Source organism: Heloderma suspectum, chromosome 3 (assembly GCF_057233095.1).
Source record: "Heloderma suspectum isolate Gila_16-S chromosome 3, 16-S_ref, whole genome shotgun sequence".
In the NCBI taxonomy this organism is placed as follows: domain Eukaryota; kingdom Metazoa; phylum Chordata; class Lepidosauria; order Squamata; family Helodermatidae; genus Heloderma; species Heloderma suspectum.
The window spans coordinates 205715579-205743064 of record NC_139460.1 but is presented as its reverse complement, the minus strand read 5'-3'; the positions used below and the strand labels follow the sequence as shown (position 1 = coordinate 205743064).

The window sequence follows — 27486 nt, the reverse complement described above, 5'->3', positions numbered from 1 at the left end:
TATACTTCCCTGACAAGGAAGGTTGTCAAAAAGAAAAAAATATGGATTTCGGTAAGGCGTACACACACCAAGTGTGTGGAAGACCATGAAATGAAATCATTAAGTCTGTTTGAAAGCGGAAAGGTAATGAAATTGAACACCCAGAGATTTCAAAGGAGTGAGAATTGCACTGATCAGACTCAAGCCCCTCTTATAACTGTTGCTGTGAAATAGCCATTCATTCCAATGGAGTTTTCACAGAAGCAAGAGCCACTGAAATGCTCATTGTACTGCAGCACTGCTTGAGAGATTGCACCCCATGATGCTTTAAAAGAAATACTTTGTCATGTATATGGTGTTACACATTATAGGCAACTAATTACATGCCGCTCTGCTAAAAGGTTGGGTCCATTTCTCCCCTGGTGCTTTTCCATGTAGGCATTCTTTGGTCTTAAGTGCCACCTGTTGGAAACAAATTATGTTTCAAGTACTTTTCTACACCCAGTTCTGCATACTACTGGTAAAACATCAATGTGCAAAGCATGCATACATTTTCTTTCCTTAAATGTGTGCCTCTAATGTTTAAAATAATGCCTCTGTAAGAATGCCCCGCTTCAAAAAACAAAAAAAAAACAGAGCTAATGAACTTTGCACTGGTGGGGCTCTTTGAGGATCAGAGCCACAGCAGTTTAATCCTCACACATATTAACTAGGCACATAAAATCTATGGGATAAAAAGTTGGCATCCCACACACCCACTGTCAATACCTGCTTGAGCCAGCTATTTTTTTAAAAAAACAGAAGGGGAAAAATACTCGAAGAAGTGTATTCCTATTGGACTTCATTGTATAGAGCAATTAATTAGACTATGGTGAATCAATTAGCAGCTCACCACAATTAACTTTGCAAGCTTCACTACACTTTGCTTGAGACAAGCAAAAGAGTGAGAATTGCATAATGCATCTTCCATATACTCCATCCCCAAATATCTGTTGTATCAATAAACACAACTGTGCATAAAATACATTTTGTTTCATATTTTGGAAAAGCAGTGCAATTAAATCAAATTGAGGAAAATATGCTACATTACAGTGAATATGCTACTGACAGAAAACAAGCATTATTCCTTTGTTGCTGCCCACCCAATGCATGTAGGCATCCCCCAACAGAAACGTTAATGTAATTGTAACCTAAAATATAAAGCCTTATTTTCCCATGAAATATACACGGTAATTGTGGGCACTCACGTATAAACCAAAAAGGTTAATTACATTCACACTCCTGAACGTTAATATTAAAACTTGACAAATATTCAACTTTAGAATGGTGAAGTCTGGTACTTAAATGCTCCCATTATAACAAGCTCGCTATGAAAAGCATTCATGGTATTCAGTGAATTTTGTTGCACTATTTGTTCTGCAATTCTGAAGTGACTACAGTACTCCAGCTGGCATTAATGGGACTACTCCAGAATAACTTGTTTCTAGATTGCAGTTGTATATTTCAAAATGATATGAATTCACCAAAGAAGAAATTTAACATTAAACTACCAAATGTTCAGAGGAGTACTAAACCATGTGATGGAGTCAATACAGAAAAAAACCATGTTCAGCCCCATATTTAAACCATGAGATAGAAGTTAAAACTGTTTTCACATTATTTGAGTTATTAGATGTTGAACAAGACAATACAAGGTAGATAAATTAACACGAAATTAAGTTGTGTTCTGTATGTTAATTCTCTAAGGTATTACTTCCTGAACACAAGTTCTTCTGGTGTTGTTTTAGCACAGTGCTTCCTCACTGAAGCTGAGACATAATTGTATAGAATTAAGAATAAACATACTTATAATTGCTAGTCTTCAGTGTGGATGCATTAGTATGTAAATTGGCTGTTCCACGATCCTCATTACAGCGTTACAAATGTCTGGGTTTCTGCAGCTTAGACAACCCTTTTGCACTTTAAAACAAAACTTAATTTGTTAGGCAGTTTAAACTTCCCACTTGGCACAATCAGCATTAACAAGCTAACGCTATTCCACCATTCCTTGCTTTTTAAGATTCTCTCTCTATATCCACTCCCATTTTCTCAGTGAATCAACATTTCTGGGTACAGAACAAAGGACGTAATATTCGCATACAAAATGCATCGCATCGAGCCTATATTCTGCATCATAGCGGACTAAAACAAGTGAATTGCCGCGTAGATGGGCAGTTTGGGAACCAAAGCCCGGAAGAGATGCCGTAACTGTCCACGGTGCTGAAAAATACAATCTCTCCCCTCCTTTTCGCTTCCCTTCTTATCAATGCAGGCTGCCGCCACCACCGCCGCCACCACCCCGGCGTCTTTTGCCCAACTGGCTTTTACCTTCCACCACCCCATTTTGAGAGAAAGGTTATTAATTTGGGTTGTGTTTCATTAGTTACACACACACACACACACACACACACACACATATATATGAAATGGCAACAAGTTTTTCCATTAGCAAAAAACGAACGGAAACGGGGGAGCTCAAAAGAGACGCTTCTTTCTTTCCCTATTTCTCCACCCAGGAATCACACACGCCCCACTCAGGACGCCAGAAAGGGCTCCGCGCGAGCCGTTCGTGATCAGGGGTCCGATCCGGACTCGCGAGCCTAGGCATGCGTTTGCGCGCACCCAGCGTTCTTGGGAGCCGAAAACGCTCGCGTTGGAAGGCAGCTGCCCCTCCTTCCCGGTCCTTTAATAGGCAAAGGCTCTGCAAGGCGGAGAGCCGTTTTCTCTTATTAAGGTGGGGAGGGTCCCTCTACAAGGTGTGACCCTCTCCCTTTACCCTCCCTTCTTTTCTTCGTTTGTTCTTTTGTTCTCAAATGGCAGAGGAAGACTGCGGGTGCATTCCCACCTAAACCGGCGCACGATTAGGGGACGGGGGGAGGGGGCTTAGATAGGGTGGCAACAAAGAACCATACGCCGGGGGGGGGGGATTAATTTTGTATTAGCGAGCGTGATGGGGGTGGGGAGAGGCGGGGGGGGTGACAGCGGGAGGAAGCGTTTTCCGTCCGGCTAAGCTTAAGCGCCCCCCCCCCCGCCAGCCCCGGAACCCCCAACTCACCGTCCCTGTCACAGAGCTGAATCGCCTCCAAGCTGAGGTTCTTGATGACATCCTCGCAGGGGCTGGTCGGACTGCTCATATGATGATCCAGGCGAGGCGCCTCCATTGCTTCCCCCCCTACGTGTACCCTGATTTCTACCTTCTTCCTCCTCCCCTGCCCTTTAAGCTGTGCGCTGTCAGAGGCGGAGAAGGCGGGCGGGGGCCACGCTTTGCGCTGGCGGGAGCTACAGCAGCGGCTCTCGTCTCGCCTGCGTCTGCCTCGCACTTTCTCCAGGCTGGCTGCAAAACTGCTCGGTGCAGCAGAGGCGCTCGGCCGCTTCCCTCCCCGGGACTGGCTGGCAAGGCGGCGGGCGCCGATTGGAAGGCACCGGCACGGGGGAGGGCCGGGCGGAGGGGGAGGGGAGCGCGGGCTGCCTGTCACCGCAATGGAGAGGGGAGTCGTGGGGGAGGGGCGCCGCTCGCGCGCGGCGCGCCTGGGGAGGGCGCTCGCCGGTTAAAGGGGCCGCGCGCCGCCGGTGCTGAGTCAAGGGCAGCGCTTGCACCAGCTTCAGCCCTCCTCCCTGCATGCAACGCCGTCGCCCGTAGGCAGCTTCCTCTGCCGCTGGAGGAGGCGGCGGCGGCGGCTCCTGCCGCCCTAAGTCTCCCCGCCGCCGCTCCTTATGCAATGGGTTTATCAGCGAGTTAAAAGCAGCGGCCATGGCAGCTGCAAATAAGGTTCTAATTCCCCAGGCCAGGCCCCGCCAATTCTTGCGCGCGGACACGCCCGCGCTCAGTCGCCCTCCGTTCCCGCCTTTTCGCTACGCCAACTACACCGCCCTCGGCAGGACTGCGGAGAGAACGTGCCGCCTGCCCGCCCTCCCCCTCAGCCGTTTAGAACCGGGCAGTCCATTTCATACTTCAGAAAACATATATTATTTTCTAGCCTTTATAGGAGGAGGGAGGGAAATATAGGTTATATATTTTGAATAACGTTCCATAATATTTTTTCCCCAGGACACCGAGCTTATGAGGTGGATTTGCAACGATTAAAATCTTGTTGCCTTGCTTATTGAGATGAATTCCATAAGCAATTCAGTTCGCCAACAGCAATCCATCATGAAGGTGTTGATAGGTGTATTGCATTATGATGCTAGCTGATATTAATTTGGTATAGCTATCGAATTCTTTTCTTTTGAAACTTTATAATTATTGAGAAGCCCTTTAAACACATTAGGCACTGCGAACATATCAAAATAAACTCATATGCAGAAGCAAAACCAAAATGAATGGAGATTGAGTCCACTCGTATATGGATAAAAAGTCCTGGCATATGAATATTGGCATCTGTGGCTGAATTATTTTCTGTTGATTGGTTGGTATATTGCTACTGTTCTGATACAGCTGTATTGTTTTTTCATCCATGTTCATTTCATGAAAGATAATTTATCCTTGAAAGGTGGCTTTCAAATCCAATAGTTAAATACAAATGTAAAAATATTTATAACCTACTTTTCTGCCTTACATATTTTAGACTTTAAAAAAAAAAAATACTGGCCAGGCCTTCACTCTCCAACAGAAAACTGAATTTCCTTACTATCACAGCTTCTATTCTAACATCCCTTAACATCTTAACCTCCCATGTCCCAAACTACTCTCCACAAACATCTCTTTTGTGTGTTTAAAATTGATTACTATATTAATATCCTGCCTTTTTTCCTCTTGTAAGGAACCCAAGGTGGCATACATAGTCCTCCTGCTCGCTATTTTATCCTCACAACAAGCCTGTGATGTAGGTTATGCTGAGAATTACTGACTGGCCCAAAGTCACCCAGTGAGCTTCATGGCCAAGTAGGAACTAAAACCCAGATCTCCAGAGTCCCAATCCAGAACTCTAACCACTTGACCACACTGGCTCTTAACTCCCTCCCTCCCCACATACCCAATTCTTTTCAATCCCACATCCTCGGAGTCAACCCATCTTCTGTACAAGGTTATCCCCTCCAGAACTGAACCTAGATCACCATATCATACCTGAAATTCACACCGCTGAAATGTTTGGGTGTCTCACTCTCTCAAGCAAAATTGCCTCATTCAAAATGAATCTAAAAATATGTACTGTCCAGAAACATCTCCCATACATTCAGTCCTACACCCCCCCAATCTTTCACTGTATAAATAAATGATCTATGTATCTCATTAATAATACACCTAGCAAGACCAATACAATACAGTTCTATGCATATCCACTTGGAAGTACGCCTCACTTGAATTCAATGGGAATTTCAGGGGTATAGAAATAGAACAGCCTTAGTGAGTCAAATGGTTTGTTCCCTGCCTTCCTACTTGAGATGTTTTCTATCAGAAAAAGCAGCAGAGTTTTGTGGGACAAAGAACAACTTTTGGATTAGACCTACTGGATTAGACCAAAGGCCTATCTAGTCCAGCATCCTGTTTCCATGGTGGCCCACCAGATGGCTCTGGGAAGCCCAAAGGCAGGGCATGAAGGCCCATTAATTGTTGCCTAAGCTTTTGTGGACCAGAGCCCACTAGGAAGTGGGATGCATGAAGTGTTATCCACTGAGGTCATAACACAGAAAAGGAAAAAACTGTAAAAAGTGAGGCCAAATGCCCAAGAAATGTGGATCTGTAAACACTCTATGTAAAGTCTAAATGTATACAAGGTATAGGCACAGTAACAATTCAAAACAGTAACAGGTGATACTATTAACATTATTTACCACAAATATCTAAAATTGCCCCTCAATCTGCTTTTAAAAATATGCTTTCCCTAACATGGCAAATTGCAGCTCAGATGGGTGGGACAATTTAGATCGGGGAAATGATTCTGGGGAAAGGGTTAACTACACTCCCCCCAATATCTTCTCTGCTTTGGCCTTCAATGGGATCATTGATCTGCATTCATAACTGATATTTGTCCACTAGATGAACTTCAACCAGTCCAGCCAAGTTGCTCAAACTAGTGTAGTTCAATCAGCATGCATCCCCTCAGATGCTCAATGATCAAGGGAAGAATGAAAATTTTGCTCTGACTTGTCCTGTTTCTTCCATTAGGATGAAAGTTTATTAAAATAAATCAAAATTTTGTTTATTTACAACATTGATATACCACCCAATAACAAAAGTTCTCTGGACAGTTTACAAGTAAAAGAAATCAAGAGTATAAGATATAAAAATAAAACATAAAAACATGAAATCTGAAACAAAATAAAAACAGCAGCAGAATAAAACCGAAGTAAAACTAGTAATAGAGAGCAATACAGTGCACAGATATAAAAGCACTAAAGAAACAGTTTAAGACTGGAAAGCCAGGGAAAATAAAAGATTTTCACCTAGTGCCAAGAAGACCACTAAGTGCTAGGCAAGTCTCTCTGGGAAAAGCATTCTTCAACCAGGGTGCCACCACTGAAAATGGCCTCCTTCTAGTAGCCACCTGCCTCACCTCATTTTGAGTGGACACCCTGAAAAGAGCCCCAGAAGATGATCTCAGCATCTGAGCAGGTATACTGAAAGCAAAGTTCATAGTGAATTTGAGGGTTCCTCTGCTGGCAAAGAATCTGACAAGTTTTGAGGAACGCCAAAAGATTTTTGATAAAGCAATTAGATTGTCCGGGGGTGGGGGGATATTACTGTGCATCTCTAAGCTAATACCAGGTTTCAGCAAAAGGAAAATTCACCACCAATTCAATTTAGAAGTTTCTCCTAAAGAGAATTTTGAGGGCATGCAAAGAGAATTTCAATAAGAGTAGTGTAGTTTTGAACATGGAAGCAAAACCGGTCCTTCATTATATTGGAGGCAAGTGCCCCCATACATATTTATCACTTGATGATTGTAGTATTAAGCATTTGCTTGCAAGTGTGAAATATCCTTCACCTATCAAACATGAGACGGTGCTTTCAAATCACCTCAAAACAGTATTTGTTAATGGAGGCAATTGATACATTCACCCACAAGTCACTGAGGGTCAGTTGAGATGTTTTCCACTTCTTTCACAAGCAGCCACATAGTAGAAGTAATATCTGACCTAGGATATCCCCAGTAGCCACCATGCTCACACAAATTGCTCTCAGGAAGCAGCTGCTTTATCTGGAGATGTTCCAGGTCAGATGTTACTGTCTCCCTATGGCTGCATTTCCAGGGTTGCCTGGACTGTTCTATGTGGGAAAAGTATCAAACCTGCAAATCAGTCCTGAGAAATAAGACATCAAGTGATGCACTATGAAGTATACAGGCATGTGTACTTCATAGTGTGTGTGAATCCAATATAGTATCAAAGAGAAAAATGCCCAAAATATAGTAAAACTAAACAAAACCCACAAATGCTATTTACAACATATCCAAGGTGATAACTGTGAAAAATCATGACAGATACATCACTATGCAAATCAGATGAGTGTGCATATCTTAATATATTGCATTTCTAAAACACGTTATGTACAGAGAAACATGTTAATGTGAAGAGAGGCTGAGTCAGTTTTTGTATACTTTAGATGAAAACATAGCTTCATCTTTTAAAAGCTGTTGTTGTTGTTGTCTGCTGCTGTTACTTGCCTTTTGTTAGTAAATTGTTGTTAGAATTCCAGGAATAACAATGAGGATGAAAGAACAGGAATACAGAACCACCAGCAGAGACATCTGATATGAATTTACACGCATGGAGCGGCTGACAATATTTCAGCTCCTCTCCTGATTAAAAGCCAATAAATACAGATTAAAGATAACAGAGTCTAGAGTCCTACATGGCTTAGTGGGGTGATAACAAGATATGGGGATTTTCACCTCTAGGTCACTGGTTTAAATGCTGATCAGGGCTCAGTTGTGCCTGGAAGTGGCTACCAGCTGTCCAGTGTGCGCCTCTGAAATGAGTTGGTCTCAGTCCATTTCCTAGCAAATAGCAATTCACTTTCCAATAAACTCATTTGGCACATTTCACTGGCAGGTCTTCCCTTAGGACTGGAACTAGTTTGGGGAGTTCTTGATTTGAAAAATGAACATTTTATCTTCCTTGATATAACTTTTGTTGAAACCACCAGGTACCCTTCAGATTAAAATATTGTTTCACACTCATCAGTTGCCCAAGGGGTACAAGGTCACTTTTCTTGGGAGGAGACTATTAGAGATTTCTGGTATTTTTGTAATATGTTTACTTACAAATATTCAAGGGGAAGCAGATAGACACCCAGAGAGATAATGCTGGTCTTAAGGCAGCATCAGTTCCTAAAAATCAAGGCTCCTTCTTGCCAGACAGTGCAAAACTCAGGTATGTTTCACTTTCTCCTTCACTTGCTACATTATTAAAAAAAACACAGCAAAGTGTTACCTTCCTTCCAAAGCAGGTGGGATGTGTCCAATAGCTACAAGCCACTGACCATGAAATGTCATTAAGCAAGTAATGAAGCTATTGAAAAACCTACAGGTGTGCCTGTCCCTCCACTTGCCACAACACACAAGAATTGCCATAATAGTATCAATGTATTTTTACTGAATTGTAGTGGGCTTCAGGTTGTAACTACAGGCCAGTAACTATATCTTCCTCTCAAACTATGCAGGCATCTATACTAGAACACGTCAATCCCCAAAATATCCAATGGGCAAATCTTCAGGATACAGGAGTTTATTTATTTATTTATTTCTATACCGCCCAATAGCTGAGGCTCTCTGGGCTGTTCACAAAAAATAAAACCAAATGGCACACAATAAAACAATTTAAAATATATAGAACATTAAAACCACAATATAACAATACAACCACAATAAAACCTAGCAGCGGTGCATATTTTATTGCATCGGAGATAAACCAATGTACACTACAGTTACTTATCTGCCCAGAGAGTTTCTGAGATCTCAAAATGGGAATCAAACAGGCAACATGAACATGCTCACCTCTTAAAGCCACAGTGGAAGAGATAACAGTGTACACCAAATTCCCATTCCCATGGTTGTTTCTGGTTGAACCAACTTAAGAATGGGAGACAAGGGGCTCAAATAACTCCCTTTCTTGTTTGTCCCTTGTCTTTTCTCTCCCCCAGGTTTTTGAATCATAAAACACATGTGTGTGTGGGGGGGGGGGAGAAGAGTAATTGGAATGAAAATTAAAGGAATCGTGCAGAAATTGAGAATGAATCATAGACAAGATGCAAAGATGAGCTACAGCCTGCAAGGACAGACACTGAGTTAATGGAGAAGGTGAAAGAAACTAATAAATGAATGAAGCAATAGTATGTGTAGACAAGAGTGGAAAGGAATGAGCCTGGGAAAGAATTTAATTTAAGCACTGGCAGTGATTCATTACACTCAAAGGAATGAGAACAAAAACGGAAATTGGAAAGAACAGGACAGTATCAAACGTTCGAACTGTTCTTATTGTGCAAACATTTTCAGGTACCCAAAACAAATTTTACTTTTTGAATGATGCTACCATCATTGCTCAGTCTTCCTGTACTATCTTTCTTGGAAATATAGTTTTGTCACTTTTTACAAGACACTTTTTACAACCAACCAATGTTGCCAAAAAATATCAGCATACTAATATAATTTTCTTAAAACCCTAAAATATCCTTTCCCATGCAACATAAACAGACAGAAAGGAAGAGAAATTGGATATAGATTCCTGTCTGCTACACCACTCTATACTGGGTTCCTATCTCCATGTCTCATGTGTATATCTATACTACAGACTTAGGGCACAACCCTATGCATGTTTAGACAGAAAAAAGACCTACAACTCCCAGCATTCCCCAGCTAGCATGGCTGGCTGGGGAAAGCTGGGAGTTGTAGGACTTTTTTCTGTCTAAACATGCATAGGATTGCACTCTTAATATAGTTTGGTAACCTCACACTACAATCCCCAGGATCCTTTCAGGGGAGAAGCTAAGATTGTTACTGAACTGTAATAAAAGTGATATCCATTAGTAGTGTAGATATACTCACAAGGAATCACAAAGCTACCCCAAATATCAAATTTGTCCCATGCTTTCCTGATTTTATAAACGTTTTCTTTTATAAACTCTTCATTAACTTTAATCACCAAAGCTCCAAACTCCAATGCTTTAGTACCAAACCCTGAAAGAATTATCTTATTAAAGTATATTAATGCTACTCACATTATTCATTTATTTACAGATCTTAAGGTCACTATTCCAATCAACAACTTCTCAGAGTGGCTTAGCCGACCAATCCAAATGCAAAGAGAAATCACAATCACAACATGTTGTTAACATATAAAGCCCTAAACAAATTGGGATCAGGTTACCTTAGGGATTGTCTCATCCCTTACATCCCTGCTCGGTCTTTGTGGTCTTCAGTGGGAGCACTTCTGATGGTACCACATGATCTGGGGGGTTGCCTCAGGAACGCTTGCAGCAGAGGATGTAGTATCACTGCACCCACCCTCTGGAATGCATTAACAACGTTGTCATTAGATAGGCACCCACTATTTTAGCGTTCAGATTTCTTCTTAAGACCCATCTCTTCACCCAGGCTTTCCCTGAGGTGTGACCCAGCCAGATATAGCCTGCAGTACACAGCAGAGTGTATAGTTTTATTGCTAATCAGTAATTATTACTGTATTGTTTTATTGTTATGTTCTATTGTTATATTTTAGTGGTAATGATATTGTATGTCCACCGCTTTGATAACTTTGATAACAGTGATCACTTTGATAACAGTGATCCCCCTTCATGGATCACTGCCTTGTTGTGGCGAAGGGGCTTGCGTAACTCAGTGAAGCCATAAGCTATGTCGTGCAGGGCCACCCAAGACGGACAGGTCATGGCAGAGAGTTCTGACAAAATGTGGTCCACTGGAGAAGGAAATGGCAACCCACTCCAGTATTCTTGCCAAGAAAACCCCATGGAACATATCACAAGGCTAAAAGATATGATGCCGGAAGATGAGCCCCTCAGGTTGGAAGGTGTCCAATATACTACTGGGGAAGAGTAGAGGGTATTTCCAAGTAGTGCCAGAAAGAGTGAAGCGGCTGGGCCAAAGCCGAAAGGACACTCAGCTGTGGATGTGTCTGGTGGTGAAAAGAAAACCCGATGCTGTAAAGAACAATACTGTTTAGGAACCTGGAATGTCAGATCAATGAATCAAGGTAAGCTGGAGGTGGTCAAACATGAGATGGCAAGATTGAACATCGACATCTTGGGAATCAGCGAACTAAAATGGACAGGCATGGGCGAATTTAATTCAGGTGACCATCATATCTACTATTGTGGGCAAGAATCCCTTAGAAGAAATGGAGTAGCACTCATAGTTAACAAAAGGGTGGGAAAAGCAGTACTGGGGTACAATCTTAAAAATGATAGAATGATCTCAGTACGAATCCAAGGCAAACCATTCAACATCACAGTAATTCAAGTCTATGCCCCAACCACTGATGCTGAAGAAGCTGAGGTTGATCGGTTCTATGAAGACCTACAACACCTTCTAGAAATAACACCAAAAAAAGATGTCCTCTTCATCATAGGGGATTGGAATGCTAAAGTAGGAAGTCAAGAAATCACCGGGATAACAGGCAGGCATGGCCTTGGTGTACAAAATGAAGCAGGACAAAAGCTGATAGAGTTTTGCCAAGAGAACACGCTGATCATAGCAAACACTCTTTTCCAACAGCACAAGAGATGAATCTACACATAGACATCACCAGATGGTCAATATTGAAATCAGATTGATTATGTCCTTTGCAGCCAAAGATGGAGAAGCTCTATACAGTCAGTCAAAACAAGACCTGGAGCTGACTGTGGCTCAGATCATGAGCTGCTTCTTGCAAAATTTCAGCTAAAATTGAAGAACGTAGGGAAAACCACTAAACCATTCAGGTATGACCTAAATCATATCCCTTATGAATATACAGTGGAGGTGAGGAATAGATTTCAGGGATTAGACCTGATAGACAGAGTGCCTGAGGAACTATGGACGGAGGTCCATAACATTGTTCAGGAGGCAGCAACGAAATCCATCCCAAAGAAAAAGAAATGCAAGAAAGCCAAGTGGCTGTCTGATGAGGCTTTACAAGTAGCTGAGGAAAGAAGGGAAGTGAAAAGCAAGGGAGAAAGGGGAAGATATATCCAACTGAATGCAGAGTTCCAGAGAATAGCAAGGAGAGACAAGAAGGCCTTCTTAAATGAACAATGCAAAGAAATCGAGGAAAACAACAGAATGGGAAAGACTAGAGATCTCTTCAAGAAAACTGGAGATCTCAAGGGAACGTTTTGTGCAAAGACGGGCATGATAAAGGACAAAGAAGGCAGGGACCTAACAGAAGCAGATGAGATTAAGAAGAGGTGGAAAGAATACATAGAAGAACTATACAGGAAAGATCTGAATGTCCCTGATAGCCATGATAGTGCGGTCACTGAACTTGAGCCGGACATCCTCGAGAGTGAAGTCAAGTGGGCCTTAGGAAGCATTAGTAACAACAAAGCTAGCGGAGATGACAAGCTATTTAAAATCCTAAAAGATGATGCTGTTAAAGTGCTGCATTCAATATGCCAACAAATTTGGAACACTCAACAATGGCCGCAAGACTGGAAAAGGTCAGTTTACATTCCAATTCCAAAGAAGGGCAATGCCAAAGAGTGTTCAAACTACCGCACAATTGCGCTCATTTCACATGCCAGCAAGGTGATGCTCAAAATCCTACAAGCTATACTTCAGCAGTATGCGAACCGAGAACTACCAGAAGTACAAGCTGGGTTTCGAAGAAGCAGAGGAACTAGAGATCAAAACGCCAACATTAGCTGGATCATGGAGAAAGCAAGAGAATTCCAGAAAAACGTCTATTTCTGCTTCATTGACTACGCTAAAGCCTTTGATTGTGTGGATCACAACAAACTGTGGCAAATTCTTAAAGTGATGGGAGTACCAGACCACCTTACCTGTCTCCTGAGAAACCTGTATGAGGGTCAAGAAGCAAACAGTAAGAACCAGACATGGAACAACCGATTGGTTCAAAAGTGGGAAAGGAGTACGACAAGGCTGCATATTGTCACCCCGCTTATTTAACTTATATGCAGAGTACATCATGAGAAATGCCGGGTTGGATGAATCAGAGGTTGGAATTAAGGTTGCTGGGAGAATTATCAACAACCTCCGATATGCAGACGATACCACCCTAATGGCAGAAAGCGAAGAGGATCTCAAGAGCCTCTTGTTGAGGGTGAAAGAGGAGAGTGCAAAAGCTGGTTTGAAACTCAACATTAAAAAAACTAAGATCATGTCATCTGGCCCCATCACTTCCTGGCATATAGAAGGGGAAGAAATGGAAGCAGTGACAGATTTTACTTTCTTGGGCTCCAAGATCACCGCAGACGGTGACTGTAGCCATGAAATTAAAAGACGCTTGCTCCTTGGGAGGAAAGCTATGGCAAACCTAGACAGCATAGTAAGAAGCAGAGACATCACCTTGCCGACAAAGGTCTGTCTAATCAAAGCTATGGTTTTCCCAGTAGTAATGTATGGCTGTGAGAGCTGGACTATAAGGAAGGCTGAGCGCCGAAGAATTGATGCCTTCGAACTGTGGTGCTGGAGAAGACTCTTATGAGTCCCCTGGACTGCAAGGAGGTCAAATCAGTCAATCCTAAAGGAAATCAACCCTGAGTGCTCATTGGAAGGACAGATGCTGAAGCTGAAGCTCAAATATTTTGGCCACCTAATGTGAAGAGAAAACTGTCTGGAAAAGACCCTGATGCTGGGAAAGACTGAAGGCAAAAGGAGAAGGGGACGGCAGAGGATGAGATGGCTAGATAGCATCACCGATGCAATGAATATGAACTTGAGCACGCTCTGGGACAGAGCGCAGGAAAGGAAGGCCTGGCGTGCTATGGTCCATGGGATCATGAAGAGTCAGACACGACTGAACGACTGAACAACAAAGCCTTATTTAAACAACTACAACAATTTAAGCTACAGTCTTTTGAGGGGTCCCCTTATTTTCTCTTCTTATTAAATATGTTACATCCAAGCAGTAATCAGAAACATTTGTAATGACTCATGCTTATAGCACCTGGATACAAAGTACAGTATAATATTCATTTGAATAAATACCGCATAGGCTGATCGCAATTTAAAGTGAACCATGATACACAAGACCAGAACAATTTTCTTTTTCTTATCGGAGAGATTCTCCTGTCCCTCGAACAAGAGTCACACTTGAAAAAACTATTTGTTACTATGCTCTACAGACTCTCATTTCAGATGATAATTGTGTTAATTAAACTCTTAGGCCCTTAATTGGCATTTAAGATTACAGTCCTGCTCCCAGTTTTGCACAGGAAGTCTCATGGATTTTAATGGGGCTTACCTGTGCATAACTATTTAGCAGCAAGAGGGCCTTTCCAGATACAGTCACTTTCCTAGAGAGAGTTGATGGCCATTATTATACCAGCCAGATGTCGCCCATGCAACCCCAATTGTTGTGGCAGGATCACCATTTCCTAGCATTTATAGTATTGCTGGAAAAGTTATTTTTTCCATCAGCTGGGACTTGACAAAAGAATTGGTCCAAGTCATGATCCCAAACCACAAGCTACTTGATGCTATTCTCCTCTGAATTTTTTTATATCTGAAAATACTCTAGAGCAACCTTCTCCAATCTGGTGCCCTCCAGGTGTTGTGGACTGATTCCCAGCATTCCCCAACCAGCAGCGAGAGTTGTAATCCAACACACCTGGAGGGCACCAGCCACCAGATTGGGGATGGCTATTGTAGAGCATTGTCTTTCTAACAGGGCTCTCTGAGATGCATAGCTGGCTATGTTAAAAGAATACTGAAGTCTCAAAATATAATCAGAACATTTGTTTCTTGATGGATTATACCTGACAGTGTTTAGCAAAAAATGTCACAAATATGGGGAAGTATTATATAAACAGGAAGACTGCCAATGGCAGCACCCTAGAGTCAATACAAGAGAACTATGTCCAAGTCTACAAAGGCTTTCTGAAACAACAATCTGATTAACCTTCCATATTTTCATCATCAGATACATGGATATTCATTTACATTGCCTGAATGCATCTCAAGTGAGGGTCACATCACACATTTCATGTCTCTGTAAAACTAATGTAAAACATTTGTTTGAAATTCCACATATCTCATGGATATATACCCCATAGGATCAAGATTGGTCAGAACTCCCCACATCGTGGCAAACATAATCTATCGCACAGCCCTCTTGAGACCAACCATCTATCTGTGGCACACTGCAGCGTGATGCTCCAGTTGGAAAAACAGCATTTCGAGTCTTGTGTATACAGAGAGTTGAACAAATTAGTATCCTCTTTTAAAGAAGATATTTAGACTCATCTCCTGTATCAGTCCTGGAAATCAAGATCCTGGGACTGAGGCAGGGTGGTAAGGACAACAGCAAACCAAGTCACCTTGTTCAAACGAGCGCCTAATCCAAAAGCATTTATACATGTCAGACCTTATCATGTGACTTTGCTATGGGGTATTGCTGTTCAGCAGGCCTCTTTGCTGGTCTGGCCAGTTGATCTGTAATCCCTTCCTTTGATTAAGAGGTTGGTGGCAATACATAAACTGAAGCTGAATCCCTGCCCATTATCATTCAGGCCACAGGTTCAGGGCTTGATGTGGATTTAGCTACCAGCAGCTAGTAAGATGTGAAATGACTGCCCAGAACCACTCAGCTGCTCTGTGCTCCTCAAGGAATATGCACTTCCAGAAACACCAAAACCAACGCAGAAGCGCTTCTGGTAATATGAAGGAAATGCTACTTGGACTGAATATATATGAACTACCTGAAGGTTCGTTTGTCTTGCACCAATGACCAAACAGTTTATGTTGAGCTTTTCTGTAATTCTCACCCATTCATAAATTAACTGAGCTATTTTATTCATTCTACTCTGTTAGAGAATCTTTAGCTTCTTTCATTATATCTCATTTGTATCCTGGCTAAGGATCATTTGCATTTATTGGCCATGATATCTAAATCCGTGTGTGTATTACACACTCAGGCAAACAATGAATCTGCCCTTTATTCTGTGGAAGGGAGTGCTTAAGAAGTGGTTTGATAATCTGGGCAAGCAAAACATGTTGGGCATTGCTACAGGGAAAACTCAAGGTGAATCCCCATGTGGTTTTTGGAAATAGGGTTACATTCTTCAGGGGTGATTTGCATAAGTCCCATAACTGGTGAATGGGACTTAAGCAACAGCACAATTTCCATAAGGTCTACTGAAGGAGGAGTTCTGTTACCTGGCACATTATGTCCATACTTAGTCCTTTATCTTTTATACTGTTTACAAAGATATTAGAATATCGTTATGGGAGTCTACTGGGTGCCTATCCTTCAAAGGATGAACTACCATTTTAATTATTGTTGTTCAATGGCCAGAATATGATCTACTCAATTAAATGTTGGTCCGATCTGACTCATTATTTCCCTTGGGACATACTGTGGTCATGCAAAACCATTACTGCATGCCTTGCAAGACATAATACCTGGATTCAGCTCATCTTCTAGCTCCTTCTGGAAGAGGTGGCAGAGTCAGACTCTCTTTTCTTTCTTCTGAATGAATCTCTGTTATTGCCACCACGCATGTTGTTGTTGCTCAGTCGTGCAGTCGCGTCCGACTCTTCGTGACCCCACGGACCATCGCACGCCAGGCCTTCCTGTCCTGCGCTCTCTCCTGGAGTGTGCTCAAGTTCATATTCATTGCATCGGTGATGCTATCCAGCCATCTCATCCTCGGCCGTCCCCGTCTCCTTTTGCCTTCAGTCTTTCCCAGCATCAGGGTCTTCACTACGCATGATACTAATTCAATTTTCTTTTCTTTTAAATTGTTACTTCATTATTTCAAAGGGGACCATTATTTCAAAGTTAAGATTTCTTTACTCAAATTAAAAGCTAATTTAAAACAATAACGTTGATCAATATGTCAAGATTTCTTTACTCAAATTAAAAGCTAATTTAAAACAATAACGTTGATCAATATGTCAAGATTTCTTTACTCAAATCAAAAGCTAATTTAAAACAATAACGTTGATCAATATGTCAAGATTTCTTTACTCAAATCAAAAGCTAATTTAAAACAATAACGTTGATCAATATGTCAAGATTTCTTTACTCAAATTAAAAGCTAATTTAAAACAATAACGTTGATCAATATGTCAAGATTTCTGAAAACAAGACAATTTTGTTCTATGTAAAGAGGATGCTATTTTAAAGCAATTTGTATCAGATGCAGCAGAAAGAGCAGAAGTGGAGGGAGAGATGATTTCTCTGTTTACATTTAACTAATACAAATCCTCTTGGGAAGAATGGCATCTTGCTAAAAATAGCTCTATTGAGAGTACTACTGTCAACATATTACACATATTTCTTGGGTTCCTTAAGGAGGAAAAAAGGTGGGATATAAATGTAATAAAGAAATGAACAAATAAATGTATTATGCCTGGGGAAATATTGGGGGAATAGGTTCTCAGCAGTAATGAAAATGAGAGATAGGTAATGCCATGTAAAATGGGGTAAACTCTTCCTAAAAGACAGTGGTTTTTACCACCAGTGGTCCCTGACTCACTTTCATGTAGTCCCTGAGACCATGATTTCAAAATAATACAAAGGCTAGTATCGATTGGTGGCGCAGCACTAGCATTGTGCTAGTGTAAACCAAGGTTAGTGCAACATCATTATCACTTGCTAGTGCAAATTGTAAGAATGGTGATTTGCTGCCAAGATTTGGTGGTGACATCACCAACATTTGGCAGCAAATCACCAGTTTTCCCCTTTGTGCTAGCAAGTGAACCAGCATTGGTTTATGCTAGTGCACATCATTAGAGCTAATGCTGCATCACCATTGGATACTACCCACTGTGTTTGCTTGGTCCATCAAACAAGCTGTGCAGAAATGGGTGATAAGCCCAGACATGTTGTCTATGATGCCTGGGCTCCATCAGAATTGCTGGCATTAGCCCTGGGTATACACACACCACTCTCACACTCTCTGCGGTTCCAGGCTGTTCAGTCTCTGGAATATTGTTTACAGACCCGTATATTTACATGGCAACTGTTAAGTGAAAATAATGTTTATAAAAATTTAGAAATATATTTTTAACATAACAACACTTAATTACGTTGGAGTTCTTTTGCAATTAGCATATCTCACTCTTTGTCTACATTTGACCAGTTTATGAAGGATTTTTGTCCAAATCATAAAATATGCTGTGATTTCTATACATTTTGTATAGTGGGAAAACTAGGACCAAGACTGCAATTCTATGCACACTTAACCAGGGAGTAAATCCATTGAACATGCTGGGACATCTCAGTAAACATGCTTAGGATTGCTTTATTTATTTGCAAGATTTATATACCACTTCTCATTTGAAACAAATCCTGAAGCAGATCTTTGTTCTCATCTGTTTAGATGACCTCTTATTGGCATGATTGCTGCCTCTTCTGCAGTTGCTCCCACACCAGTCTGAGAACATCTAAATCTTCCACTTATGTGGATTCCTTTGACACTGTAGACAGCAATCATGGAAGAAATGCACCACTGAAGGGTAGTGGCCAACCTTTTGGTGTGGGTATAAGTCCAATATGCCCACCATGTACATTAAAATACTATGCAAAATATACTACTTATATACATGAAACTATGCAAGTAACCTACTGTCCTTTGGCACATGAAGTCCCTCTCCAACAATGTGTTCAGGGCTGAACATCAATCCTAAATCAAGTTTCCAACCAACCTTTAGTATCTGCATTAGGGCGATTCCCCATTTTCAGTGGCAAAGGGTTCTTTAGAGCCTTTTGAATCTGTATCCAAACCACAATCAGTGTTGGAAGGTTTACTACAGAAAGACTTTTCCATGACTTACAAAGCCCAGGTTCTCACCTATTACATTAATGCCCTTGCCTTTGGCTTTCTTCACTGATACTTAGGGTGTCTCTACACGAGTGATTTATTGCACAGTCATGATTGGCCACTCACAGAACTCTGTGGGTCCTTTACGCAATGTCGTCAACCTCCGGGATGTCTCCCGCAACTTTTTCCATTTATCCCACTTTCAAACAAATCGGAGATAAGCTGGAATATTTAAAAAATGCAGGACATTGGCAGTGTGAAATGCTGGAGTAGCACTATGAACTTGCCGAGGAAGGACTTTCCTCGATTCAAACCACATGTCTGCCATGTAAATGCTTGAGCACATTTCTTGATTGGAGGGAGAAGAGGTTAAAATGCCTCCCTGCACCAAAGGGAGACAGATCTGATCCCCCACCCCACTAAGCTCAGAATCAACATCCTCTATTGATTCAAAGCACCCCATGTAAGTTCAGTGGTGCTTACTCCCAAGTAAGTGTGCTGAGAGCTGCAGACTTAAAATGCGATCTTATGTCCAGCCAGAAGTAAGTCCTATTGACTTCATTGGGGCTTACTGCCGAGTAAGTGCACCTAGGGTTGCAGACTTACAGCACAATCTTACATCTACGCAATGGAATTCCATGTTGTAGCTTTGGGGCCGCGAGGAAACAGTGCAGCATAAGTTAAGTGATGAAAGCAAGACTCCCCCCCCTCCTTTGCACACATGCTAGGGAGGGAGGGGTTCCTTCAATTCAAACTTTGTGTCTCCTGTGTAAAGGAGCCCCTCCTAATCTCGCAAAGAAATCGAAAGCAGAAAGCCCCAGTAAGGATCCAGGGGTTTTGCTAAAGCAGAGGCACCCTCATTCGTTCCTTTTACAAACAAGACACTAATCTCTGGGAAGACATTAAGGACTTTCAAATTCATACACGATTTTCCACTATTAAACTGAACATTAATGAGCAAGGAGCTCTTCCATTTTAAGCAAAAGTAATTACACACTGGGCAGTGGCCATTGTAGTGCCCATTATAAGAAAGGCAACTGGTCAGATCCTAAGAACTACTGCCCTGTAAGGCTTTTGGACGTTATTAGCAAATTATGTGCAAGACTTCTTTTAGATAAGTTAGAAAACTCGGTGTTTGAGGAGAATATCCTAGCTGAGGAACAAGCAGGCTTTTGATGTGGCAGATCCACAGCTGACCACTGTTTTTTATTATAACACTTGTTGGGGAAATATACCTCACCCCCTCGTCATTCCTTTTTCATTGCATTTGTAGATCTTCGAGCAGCTTTCAACTCTTTGGCACAAATTGGCACTATTAAATGTGGATCGCAAGTTGCTCAGGAGCATACAGGGGTTGTATGAGAATTCTAGTCTGCACATGAGAGTCACTTCAGGTGGAGACCTCTCCGATCCTGTCACTGTAAATAAAGGAGTATGTCAGGGATGTTTATTAGCACCTCTTTTATTTATTTTATACTTTAATGACATAGTCCCTTTCTTAGCCAGTCTTTTGCAAGGTTTTGATGGTTGAGACTGAATTGGTCTTACTGCGTCTGTTATACTGGTTATGGTTCTTGCTGTTTGGGGAATAAGTTATATTTGTATTTTATTAGGGGTTCTGTTCTGTAAATTTTCTCATTTTAAATCTTTGCTATAAGTTGCTTCTGGCAAAGATAAGCTCCCCTTGGATGCCTTGTAGGGTGTGCTCTCAACAGGGTTCAACAGATGTCAGCTGGGCTTGGTAGCCAACCATTATTTCTAGTAGTTGGACCTCACAGGAGCAAAATAAGTATGTTCCCTTCATACTCACTGCCCACCCAGAGGGCTTAATAGGGGGCAAGCGGTGGGAAGGTGGGATGTGGTTTTGCAGCAGCCCTTCTCCACCTGTTGCTGGATCCCAGGACAAGGCAAAGCCTTGAATCATTTTGAAAGAGGAACTCTCTACTCCTTGAGTTGCTGGTGGCTTAAAAAATGTTACTCCTGTGGTGGAGAATGCTGGAGACTTTGCCATTCTGATCATGAAAATCAAACTTCTAGTTGCCACTGTCTACCTGGTGAGCTTTTGGCTCTACGTTTTGTGCAGAGTGACAGCACAACAGAGAGGAACTGTTAGAGGAAATTGTGTCCTGTATCAAATGGGCATTTGTAGAGCACCAAAGAACAACAACAGGGGAACTTTGGACAGAAATGTTTTCTTTCTTTGAATTGGTAAAGAAAGAGGGTTTCTGAGACAGATGAATGTAGAAACAATTTTGTTGTTGTTCAGTCGTTCAGTCGTGTCCGACTCTTCGTGACCCCATGGACCATAGCACGCCAGGCCTTCCTGTCCTGCGCTCTCTCCCGGAGCGTGCTCAAGTTCATATTCATTGCATCCGTGATGCTATCTAGCCATCTCATCCTCTGCTGTCCCCTTCTCCTTTTGCCTTCAGTCTTTCCCAGCATCAGGGTCTTTTCCAGGGAGTTTTCTCTTCGCATTAGGTGGCCAAAATATTGGAGCTTCAGCTTCATTATCTGTCCTTCCAATGAGCAGTCAGGGTTGATTTCCTTTAGGATGGACTGATTTGACCTCCTTGCAGTCCAGGGGACTAGTAAGAGTCTTCTCCAGCACCACAGTTCGAAAGCATCAATTCTTCGGCGCTCAGCCTTCCTTATAGTCCAGCTCTCACAGCCATACATTACTACTGGGAAAACCATAGCTTTGATTAGACGGACCTTTGTCGGCAAGGTGATGTCTCTGCTTCTTACTATGCTGTCTAGGTTTGCCATAGCTTTCCTCCCAAGGAGCAAGCGTCTTTTAATTTCATGGCTACAGTCACCGTCTGCGGTGATCTTGGAGCCCAAGAAAGTAAAATCTGTCACTGCTTCCATTTCTTCCCCTTCTATATGCCAGGAAGTGATAGGGCCAGATGCCATGATCTTAGTTTTTTTAATGTTGAGTTTCAAACCAGCTTTTGCACTTTCACCTTTTGCACTTTTTGCACTCTTTCACCCTCAACAAGAGGCTCTTGAGATCCTCTTCGCTTTCTGCCATTAGGGTGGTATCGTCTGCATATCGGAGGTTGTTGATAATTCTCCCAGCAATCTTAATTCCGACCTGTGATTCATCCAACCCGGCATTTCTCATGATGTACTCTGCATATAAGTTAAATAAGCAGGGTGACAATATGCAGCCTTGTCGTACTCCTTTCCCAATTTTGAACCACTCGGTTGTTCCATGTCTGGTTCTTACTGTTGCTTCTTGACCCTCGTACAGGTTTCTCAGGAGACAGGTTAGGTGGTCTGGTACCCCCATCACTTTAAGAATTTGCCACAGTTTGTTGTGATCCACACAATCAAAGGCTTTAGCATAGTCAATGAAGCAGAAATAGACGTTTTTCTGGAATTCTCTTGCTTTCTCCAAGATGCAGCGAATGTTGGCGATTTGATCTCTAGTTCCTCTGCCTCTTCGAAACCCAGCTTGTACTTCCGGTAGTTCTCGGTTCGCATACTGCTGAAGCCTAGCTTGTAGGATTTTGAGCATCACCTTGCTGGCATGTGAAATGAGCGCAATTGTGCGGTAGTTTGAACACTCTTTGGCATTGCCCTTCTTTGGAATTGGAATGTAAACTGACCTTTTCCAGTCTTGTGGCCACTGTTGAGTGTTCCAGATTTGTTGGCATATTGAGTGCAGCACTTTAGTGTTATGTTAATTATATCTTTTCTCCTCCCCTTCTTTCAGCGGCTCTGCAGACATGAGCACATCAGAGAAGTTCTTATCATGCCATAACAGCACTGACACAATCAGCAGCTGGCTGTATTAAACATGAAAAAAGAGGTTCTGAAATGTGGTGTCAGATATTTTATCTAATATCATTGGCAAATAAATAAATAAAAATGTTTCAGATAAATATGAGGCTGCCCCACAGCAGAAGTGTGTAATTAGTTCAGTTTATTGCTTGTTGACTGATCAGGCCATAGGTATGCAGAAACATAATAAAATTAACAAACAACAACCCATGATTCAATGACAACCTATACTCAGTCCATGCTCTGGGTTGTCATGTTGTGTGAATGACTTCAGAATATTCTCCTCGCTGGAACTCTCATCGTTGTCTGGATTCAACTTCAGTATGTTTAACCTCATCCACTAAATCCACTCATTTGTCACTGCTGATCTTCTCCTTGAGGAAACCCAGAGGTTCCACATGTTGCAGGAGCAAAAAACAGGTCCCGACCTGCAGAATGCAAACAGTGGCAGGGCTCATATGATGAAAGGGTCCTTCAGGTACGTGGGTCTCAGACCCTGAATAGCTTTAAAGATAAGCACTAGCACATTGAACTGGGCCCAGAACCTAATCAGAAGCAGGTGCGGTTGCCACAAAACAGGTCAAATATGCTCCCATCTCCCAATATTCTACAAGAAGCAACTCATGGAAGCTTCCAAGATGTCTTCCTGGGCAGCCCCACATAGAGTGCACTACAGTAGCCAATCCTAGAATTTATAGAGTATGGATCAGCATTCCAAGATTCCTCCTCTCCAAGAAGGGGTGCAGTCTGTGTAACAAATAGCGGTGATCAAAAGCACAGCCAACACATTTGAGAACAAAGTGGAATGCATTAAGCCTACTCTGACAGGGAAACTGCCACCCCTTCTAGAGAAGTGGGATTTCCTCCACTCCATTAACTCTGTCTTGTCTAGACTCAGTTTCAGCATGTTTAACCTCCTCCACTCAATAAACCTGACAGCCACTACTGATCCTTTCCTTGAGGAAACCCGGACAAGCTTTTGAGGAACCCCTAAATCTTAGGCTACAATTAATCAGATTAATTGTTGACCCCCTACTGACCAGTATTTAGTGCTAAGAGCACTGCTGTAAACATGCTACATTTAAATCTCTGGATACAGTAAATGAGTTATATGACACACATATGCCGTAAAGGATTTACTGCTGTTTAACCAAGGGAAACTTTATCTCCATGAGACACTCTCAAAATATCAGCTGGATCAATATAATTTTCTGTTGAATTAAATAATCAGTTAAAAGCAAGGTTGTTAATTGACTTTAAAAAACTTCCATGAGTTAGCGGTACTAATTATCCATGGAAGCATTGTTTTAAAACGCTAAAGGCTGACGCGAACATGCACCTGCAAGAGCAAACAAAGGAAAATGAAAAATTTTACTTGTTTTGCAAATACAACAAGGCACAGTAACATGTGAACTACCATAGAGCCTTTTAACATTTGTGCATGACCCTTTTGCTCTAGCTACCTTATTATGCTAATTAGTGCACATCTGATGTCAGTTTCCAAGTGAAAGCGATCAGACTTGAATGGAAGTGACATTTTGACCAGGTTTTTCCCCACTAAAAAGTTAACTGACTTGTTGCCTCTTTAGCAGGAAAAAAAAACCCTTCTGTTTATGCTGCAACATTCAAAAGAAAACATAATTTGCAAGTTTGGTGCTTGAGTTCTAGCGTTATCAGTTATCGGTCATTGACGCCAAAAATGTGAGAGCTCTCAGGTAGACCAAATTAATTAAACAGTTGGCTCTTTGTTCATTGTATGTCTAAACCCAACATTATCTCCTTTTCCAACAGCCGGAATTGGTTTCTAAACATGGATGCTGTGAGTAGCTACTCTCTGTAGTTAAACACTCCACTGAATTCTATTTTATTATCATAAACGATATATTACCACAGAGGCCTGAATTACAGCCAAACCAACCTGGGCATGATCAAGTCAAAAGTGAAGTGCTTTTAAGTTCCACTAATTTCACTGTCTCTTCTACTAAAATCAAGGCGAAGTGACATGGGAGCTGCTTACCCATGACCCATTCCCACACACTCCAGTAACATTTGTAAGAAGGAACCACTTCATTCAACCACATGATGTGGTTCCTTCTTACAGGCATTCCCAAAGTAATATGGGCATGGACGTTGCTCCCATCCTCCCACACCACTGGTAACCTATGTCTAAGTGGTATTGAGAGAGGATCCACTGGGGAGAGGTGTAACTTGCTTGTAGCACAACATGGGGACAGGTAGCAGCTGAATCAGGCGACTGGTACAAAATGTCTAAGCATGAACACAACTTTTCTTTATTCTGCATCAGGAGCCAAGTCCATCAATCTGACAGTGAGTAGGAATTACTAGTAAACTGCTATGCTCTCCACAACACACACTGCATTTTAATGACCATTTAAAAATGCCTTGATTCTATTTTCAGAAACGATTGGCGACATTTGACCAAGCTCAACATTGCTCATCAATATTAATAATGAATCATAAGCCAACAATCAGTTTCCAGCAGTCACAGTAAATTTCTAGCCCCGGGCATTTGACAAAGATCTGACAATTGTAACCACTGCATTACAGGGTTGACGATTATGTAAATTGTACTTTTCTCGCTTATGTAATCTGACATTATATAACAGCAAGTCGGGGGAAAGTGAACAGGCTGAACTCCGGAACATCAAGGGATTGAAGTGTCCATTCAATTCATGATGTTGTGCCATCTTTAAAAAACAAACAAACCCATTCCCACCCATCACAGTTTACATCACAAGCTAGTGAAGTTCATAGGTATGATGATCTTTCCATTAAAATGCATGCCAACAAATAGAGGATCAGAAAAACGAGTGGTGTGCAAAATGAATCCCAGATGAATGATTATTTCTCTTTGCTCAGAAAATCATTAATGTTGATAAGTTCATTCGCAGCACGGATGTTTACAAAATGCAACGTATACAGATATATGCAAAGTGCATCTGGAATTCTATATATGAAAATTATACACGGCTTCTTGCAAGGCAAGATTCCAGGGGGAAAAGGTTGGCTGAGAGAGATTTCACTGCTGCTCAGTTGTGTGGGTTTCTAGCAGTTTACAAGGACTGACCGTTTGGAAGCTGCTGATACAGAAAGCAGAGCTCACAGCTTGTACTACAGTCTGCTTAAATGTCCAATGCACAGGTTCTGGTGGGAAGATGTTAGAAGTACGCTTAGAAGTCGCACTGAGTTCATATTTGACAGCCTCCCGCCTCCGTGTATTCAGGGCCTCAGGCAACCAGAAACAAAGATTTATCATACCCCTGCATGACTGGTGAACTGTATCTTTCTTAGTGGTTCAGAAGTTAGGCAGGCCTGTGCTAAAACAGGGCCGGCCAGACTTCAACTTGTGAGATCTACTTTTGTTTTTCACTAGCACCCCAAGGTCCAGCTACCACAGCCAGGTCCAAAATAGTACCTGGGAAGGGTACACCATACACTTGTAGCATAATCCTATAACTGCTTATTTGGGAGTAAGTCCCCAGTAAGTTTCAGGTTGCAGCCTTGGAAATATGGAACAAGGGTGCCTCTGAGCACAGGCTCGCCTAGAATTCGTTTTCAATACCAAAACTGAACTTGCAGTCCTTTCACATAAACATTTACTCCTGGTTTTCCTCCCCCTCCCCACACCTCCCAAAGCATTTTTTGTTTCAGCAGCAGCCCAATTTGGGGGAGTGGTTAGGGAGAAGCCTTGGAGGGAGCAATCCTACATCCCCTAGACAGTGTCTGGGGGACACAGGATTTTTTGTTTCCTGGCTCCGCGCTCAAAGATGGTGCTCCAGGCTTGGACCCAGGAAACCACGCCCCCTGCCCCTCATTGCTGCTGCGGAGAGAACCACACCGGCTGCCTCTCCACACTATGTAAAGAGAGCGCAGAGACAGGGTAAAGGAGGCATTCCAGGGGGAGGGGAGGAAGTCAGGCCTTTTCCTATCATCACCCCAGCCTACTCCCCTCCCCCTCCCTGAAGCATCTGCTAGGCAGGCGAAATCGCCCGTCTAGCTAAAATGCAGCACAGGAGGCATGAGGCACTTCCCTCTCCATAGGATACTTGCAAGCCTCCTAATTCAGGGGCTTACAAGTACCCAGGGTGCAAGCCATAAAATTGCACCTTTAGTCCTTATTATTGTTGAACAACTGTGATTAGAAATCTTTTCCATCTACTGCAAGTAACCCAGATTTACCTTCTACCCAAACCTGTGGGATGAACTATGCTTTCTTTTATTGCCAGTTTGAACAGTTATTTTATCCCAGGAAAACTAGCTAAATATCCTGGGATTCAAAATTGCGACACAGCAAAGATGTGCGCATTCTTCAGACAAGGCAGACACTCAAATATGCAAGGGGCTGCTCAACATTTGCTGGAGGGGCACAGTTCTGCATTCAAAAGTCTTATTCATATTAACTTAGGGAGTTTAACCCACATACTTACCATGGCTTTCTGCTCTTGGATTTATGACAGGCTCCATTACACAGGGGATACGTGGCTGAAATCAAGGGAGTGCCTCCCTCCCTGGCATGTGTGCAAAGGAGTGGGGGGTGGGGTGTCTTGTTTTCATTGCTTAACTTGTGCTGTAGTGTTTCCTTGCAGCCCCCAGGGAAGCTACAACTTATTTCTGAGTAGATGTACGATTGTGCTGTAAGTCTGCAACCCTTGGCACACTTACTTGGGAGTAAGCCCCACTGAACTTAATGGGGTGCTCTGAATCGACAGAGGGTGTTGATTCTGAACTTAATGGGGTGGGGGATCAGATCTCTCTCCCTTTGTTGCAGGGAAGCATTT

The 27486-nt window shown here is 42.2% G+C and overlaps 1 protein-coding gene across 2 annotated transcripts in view; it reads right to left on the bottom strand.

The window, feature by feature from the left end:
- The window catches only part of PHYHIPL (phytanoyl-CoA 2-hydroxylase interacting protein like), a 117745-nt gene extending 90536 nt beyond the window's left edge, over nucleotides 1–27209 (bottom strand). Inside the window, exons 1-2 of one of the 2 annotated variants that reach the window (XM_084845342.1) lie at nucleotides 27136–27209; nucleotides 10324–10463 (exon numbers count right to left, since the gene is read on the bottom strand). Coding sequence is in view for 1 of the 2 variants with exons in the window: in XM_084845341.1 (XP_084701467.1) it covers nucleotides 3074–3179 (106 nt within the window). In the remaining variant the exon portion in view is untranslated. Of the gene's footprint in view, nucleotides 1–3073; nucleotides 3884–10323; nucleotides 10464–27135 lie in introns of those variants that run through there. The other variant, XM_084845341.1, reaches the window with a different exon arrangement.
- Nucleotides 27210–27486: the final 277 nt, after the last annotated feature.